The 5,677-nt window shown below is 50.8% G+C and overlaps 1 protein-coding gene across 1 annotated transcript in view; it reads left to right on the plus strand.

Annotated features, from left to right (window-relative positions):
- Positions 1-4,097: 4,097 nt before the first annotated feature.
- LOC124689505 (DExH-box ATP-dependent RNA helicase DExH12-like) overlaps positions 4,098-5,677 on the plus strand; it is a 5,717-nt gene continuing 4,137 nt past the window's right edge. The window contains exon 1 of the mRNA XM_047223028.1: positions 4,098-4,457. Coding sequence (XP_047078984.1) covers positions 4,098-4,457 — 360 coding nt within the window. The remainder of the gene's footprint in view (positions 4,458-5,677) is intronic.

The following is a 5,677-nucleotide window of genomic DNA, read 5'->3' on the forward strand; positions in this document are numbered from 1 at the left end:
TGGTTTTTTTTTCGAGGATACACCATAGAAAGGTGTATCAGTCGCATAGAAGAAAGCCAAAGAAGGCAAAATTGATGATGCCCACAAGGGGAAGAATCTCCCCACACACGCCTACTCTCCTAGCTTCCACAGGAGAAGACTAGGATCAAGAAAAGCAAAAAGAGTGCCACGGAAAAGCTTGGCAAGCCGCCACCTATCAAACTCCACACTAATCCTATCTCTAACGGTGAACTGCGAAGCCGACACGCCGTTGAAGACCACATCGTTTCGGTGCCTACTCTCCTAGCTGCCACCGGAGAAGAATAGGATCACGAAAAGCAAAAAGAGTGCCACGGAAAAGCTTGGCAAGCCGCCACCTATCAAACTCCACACTAATCCTATCTCTAACGGTGAACTGCGAAGCCGACACGCCGTTGAAGACCACACCGTTCCGGTGCCTCCAAATACACCAGAACACCAGGATGATTGCGGTCCACATGTCCCACCTATGGGCCGCCGGGTAGGTACGTGAAGACCACCACTCCAAAAGCTCGGTGTTCGCCGCTGGGAGCCAGTCCTCCTTGACCCAACAGCGAAGGGCCCAAAACTAGACCTCCCGCGCCACCACACAGCCAAGGAGCAGATACTACAGGGACTCCGGCTCCTGGTCGCACAGTGGACAGGCCGGTGGGCGAGGCATGCCACGTCTCTTAAATCTATCGGCCGTCCAACAACGGTTCTTTGCGGCGAGCCACACAAAGGACTTGCAACTATAGGGGGCCCGGGAATGCAAAATCTCATCGGAGATAGGAGCCTCACCTGTCCCACAAAGAAGGATCCATACGCCGACTTGGCGGAGTAGCAACCGTCAGCCCACCATCTCCACAGAGGTAGATCCTCTCACTCGGGGGTCCAAATGGAAGTTGGACGTCCTTTGCCAGAGTAAGAAGAACTCCGGGAGAGCCTCGGCACTCATATCGGGGCCACAATCGCGAAGCCACTGGCCCGAGAGGCCCTCCCTCACCGAGCATGCCACTACTCTCCTCCTCAAGACCATACTAGCCACGTTCAGAGCGATCTCCGCCACTTTGGCTCCGTCAAGCCAGCGATCCGTCCAGAATCTAGCCCGATCGCCATTGCCCACCGTGTAACAAATAGCAGCGTCCGAGATCGCCAAACAGAGGCTGGGGAGTTGAATGTTGAACTCCTCCCAAGCCTTTGATGGGTCCACCTTTTGTAGCCACGCCCAACGACATCAAAGAGCAAGATTGAGGAGGCGGAGGTTCGAAATACCTAGGCCCCCAAGCGGCTTTGGGGAAGCCACTTTGTCCCACGTGACCAAGCAGTGACCACCCGAGATCTCACGACGCCCTTTCCAAAGGAAGGTGCGACAAATCTTCAACAACGCCTCAATGACCTTCGGAGGGATGTCCAGAGACATCATGGCGTGAACCGGGATCGCCGAGATAGTAGTCCTCCCTCCACGGGTGAGAAGGTTGGCACACCACGGCTGCAGCCTATTGGCCGCAGTGTCCACCACGGGTTGCAGCTGGGCCGCTGTCACCTTTCTAAGTCCAAGGGGGAGCCCCAAGTACTTGAAAGGGAAAGAGGACACCTCGCATCCTAGGATAGAGCTAGCCAGGTCCACTTGCTCCTGAGAGCAGCGAATGGGGTGAAGCGAGCACTTGGCCAAGTTCGTGCGCATGCCCGATGCCGGTCCTGCCATGGTTGCCCGTGGAGTTCAGAGACGCACCATGTCCGGTGGCGAACCTGCTCCCCCCCCCCGCCCCATGAGTGAAAATGGAGAAGATGAAGAGAAATTTTCAAAAGAGCCCAAAAATTACAACCTTTTTCGCGTATGCGTCCCTGTCCATTTCAGTCATGCCACGTCAGCCCTGCAAGTGGGTCCCTCTTGTCAGATTAGCTATCAATTCGTGTTTAGAACCGGTTTAGTGTTTATTTCGAAAACCTAAGCAAAATGCGGTGACTTTTTGCTCCTGAAACATAAAGTGGTACCAAAATTGAAATTTAGCTGGAAATGTGATGATTTTATGCTAACAACTCTATTTCTGAAAGTAGCACACAAATATCGTTACTAAAAATTACAGTAAGTCCATAGCTGGCAATTCATACCACAACAAACAACACCATACACACGGATAAGGAGCACGGCAGCCTCATGCTATGTCTGCCAAATACCCACTCTGATTTATATCTCATTATGCTCGAGAGACTGTACCACCGCCACACCAAGGCAGTGCAGATGCAGAGACCACACAAACTAAAAAAGAGACCTACGTGCAGGGCTATAATATCACTTCCTTTTTACGGCAAAAAAAAGAGAGCACACAAACTAAACAAAATTGGAATTTTACTGGAACCCACAAACAATTCAAACAGGAAGTAGGTCAAGCAACATATACGTGGCAGGGAAGCTTCAGTTAATTAAGTCTGCATGATCATATACAACCGTTCTGGTTGAAGGAAGATGATGATCAATTTATGGAAGGAATGTATTACCTGCAACATAATAAACCATTAACGAATGATTGATTGGAACATATGTACATATATATTGGAACTACAATAGGTAGTTCTTATGTTCTAGAAAAATTAGTACTAGCTTGGTTCAGTATAAAAGTAGGTACATTAGCGAAGTTGGAAGAGATGGAAATATATGTATGCAGTCACCTGAGTAGGCTGACTCTGGGAAGCTGGGCCTTGTAGTACAGAGAGTGTGTCGGCTCATAGAGGGAAGGATGGTGGTGCTCCTTCAGCCCGTCCCACTCTAAGTTGTCCCACCATTCCTTCTCGCAGTCCACCTTGGGTGGCCTTGTGTCGCGACCGACGGCCGGCAGACGCCTGAGGCTCCAGCATCCCCTAACCTTGATGGTCTCAAGGTTAGGAGAAGACATCCTACGCCCACAGATTCGCTGCAAACTGGGGAGCTCATGCAGGTGGATGTGCCTCAAATTGGGTACTTCAACTACATCCTCCCCTTCAAGCTCAGAGTCCAAAGGGAATACCTCCTGGAGGTCACCACAGTACAATATCTCGAGGGTCTCTAGTGAATACAAGACGATGTTTGTCACAAATATGAAAAAGGGGGGCACATGTACATGTACGAGCCTTGGGCAGTGGTCCAGGTGCAAGAATTTTAGGTATGTGAAATAACAGTCAACTTGCTTGTCCCAAACAATGGATGGGCCACGTCCCATGATGAAAAGCAATCTATTGCCCAAACTCACTTCTCCTCGGCGTATGGTCGGCCAACTCCTCGTAACTTTTCCTTCAATTGGGAGGCCATTGACCTCCCAACGCCTACCTTGGACGGTTTGGATGCTCCTTTTACGGAGGTTGAGGTGAAGGATGCAATTTGGGACATGCCTTCCGATAAGGCTCCCGGACCGGATGGGTTCAATGGCAAATTCTTCAAGGCTTGTTGGGAAATTACTAAACACGACATCATGGCGGTTGTGCAACGTTTCTCCAACCTCCATACCAAGAATCTTCATTGGCTTAACACCGCCAACATCGTCCTTCTTCCGAAGAAAGATGGGGCGGAGGACATCACCGACTTTAGACCCATTAGCCTCATCCATGGGTTCGCTAAGATTGTGGCCAAAGTCCTCTCCTGTCGCTTGGCCCCTCATATGAACGACATTGTCTCCCACTCCCAAAGTGCATTCATTAAGTCGAGGACCATACACGACAACTTCATGTTTGTCCGCAACTATGCGAGATGGCTCCACCGAAGAAAGAAGCCCACTCTTCTCTTCAAGCTTGACATCAAAAAGGCTTTCGATCATGTTCGTTGGGACTACATTCTTGATCTTCTTCAACGCCTTGGGTTCCCACCCCGCTTCCGTGATTGGCTCACGGCCCTTCTTGGCACCGCTACATCAAGAGTTCTCCTCAATGGCATTCCGGGGGATCCTATTAAGCATGGGCGCGGACTTCGGCAAGGGGACCCGCTATCCCCTTTGCTTTTTGATATCGCGATTGACCCTCTACAACGCATCCTTCATGTGGCTACCGACCTTGGCCTTCTTAGTCGCCTACCCGGAAGAGGAGCAAGATTCCGCACGTCCTTATACGCCGATGATGCGGCCATCTTTATGGCCCCCAACCATGAGGAGGTTTCCAACCTTGCGCATATATTGAACAACTTTGGCAATGTCACCGGCCTCTTCACTAACTTCGAGAAGAGCCTTGTGGCACCTATCCGGTGCAACGAGGTGGACCTTATACATGTTCTACAACACCTTCCGGCTACTACCACGACCTTCCCAATGAAATATCTTGGGCTCCCTCTTGCGGTCAAGCGCCTCAAAAGATCTCATTTCCAATACATCGAAGACAAAGCGGCGGCGCGCCTCGCGCCTCTCTATGGAAGATATTTCAACAACGCCGGGAGGATGGCACTTGTCAAATCGGTCCTCTCCTCTCAAGCCATCTACCCCCTCACAGCCCTTGAGGTTCCCGCCGAGCCCCTTCAAGCCATCATTAAGTTAATCCGTAGCTTCTTTTGGGCGGGCAATGAGAGTGCCACCGGCGGGAAGTGTAAAGTCAATTGGACCGCCGTTTGTCGCCCTACCTACCTCGGCGGTTTGGGTATCCTTAACATGGATAAATTTGCGAGAGCCCTTCGCCTCCGTTGGCCATGGCTTGCTTGGACTTCACCGGAAAAGCCTTGGGTTGGTATGGAGGACCCTTGCAACAAGGAGGACATGGAGCTCTTCGCCTCCTTGACCAAAGTCACCATTGGCGATGGTAATAAGGCTAGCTTCTGGAATGACCCGTGGGCCGATGGCCTTTGCCCCAAGTGCATTGCACCTTCCATCTATGCTATCTCTAAGAGAAAAACTTGGAACATCCGGAAGTCAATCAACAATGAAGCGTGGATCCTACATCTCGACATTTCCGCGGGCCTTTCGGTCCAAAACCTTCATGAGTTTACCTTGCTTTGGCAACATACTTCGCAAATCACTCTACAAGACGACGTGCCGGACTCTATCGTTTGGAAGCTCACCGCGAATGGGGCATACTCTTGCTCGTCGGCCTACAAGGCGCAATTCGCCGGCACCATCCGCTCATCCATGGAGGCGGTCGTTTGGAAGGCTTGGGCGCCCCCAAAATGCAAGCTCTTCTCTTGGCTTATTATCCAAAACCGGGTTTGGACGGCGGACCGCCTTGCGAGACGCGGGTGGCCTAATGGGAGGATTTGCCCCCTTTGTCGTTGCCATGACGAGTCGGCGGCCCATCTTATTTTCAAATGCCGCCTCTCCGTTCGCCTTTGGACCATGATTAGGGATTGGCTTCGCATCCACGACTTTGACCCCGCATCATGGAATGAGTTTGACAGCGTGGAACATTGGTGGACTTCCATCGTTCTTGCTCATGGCGGTAGAAGGAAGGCTATGGCCTCACTCCTCATGCTTGTCGCTTGGGAGATTTGGAATGAGAGGAATGCGAGAACCTTCAAAAACAAGAGCACTATGCCAACCATCATCTTCGATAGAATTAAGACGGAAGCTAGAACTTGGGTTTTAGCCGGTGCGAAACATTTGGGTCGTTTGATTGCGGGAGAATAGACCTTTTTTCCTCGGTGTGGTTGTAACTCTAAAACTTGGTTCTATGACTTCTCCTTATTTAATGAATTAAGGCAAATCTTTTGCCTTTCTTTCAAAAAAAAAAA

The sequence above is a fragment of the Lolium rigidum genome, chromosome 2 (assembly GCF_022539505.1).
Source record: "Lolium rigidum isolate FL_2022 chromosome 2, APGP_CSIRO_Lrig_0.1, whole genome shotgun sequence".
Lineage (NCBI taxonomy): Eukaryota > Viridiplantae > Streptophyta > Magnoliopsida > Poales > Poaceae > Lolium > Lolium rigidum.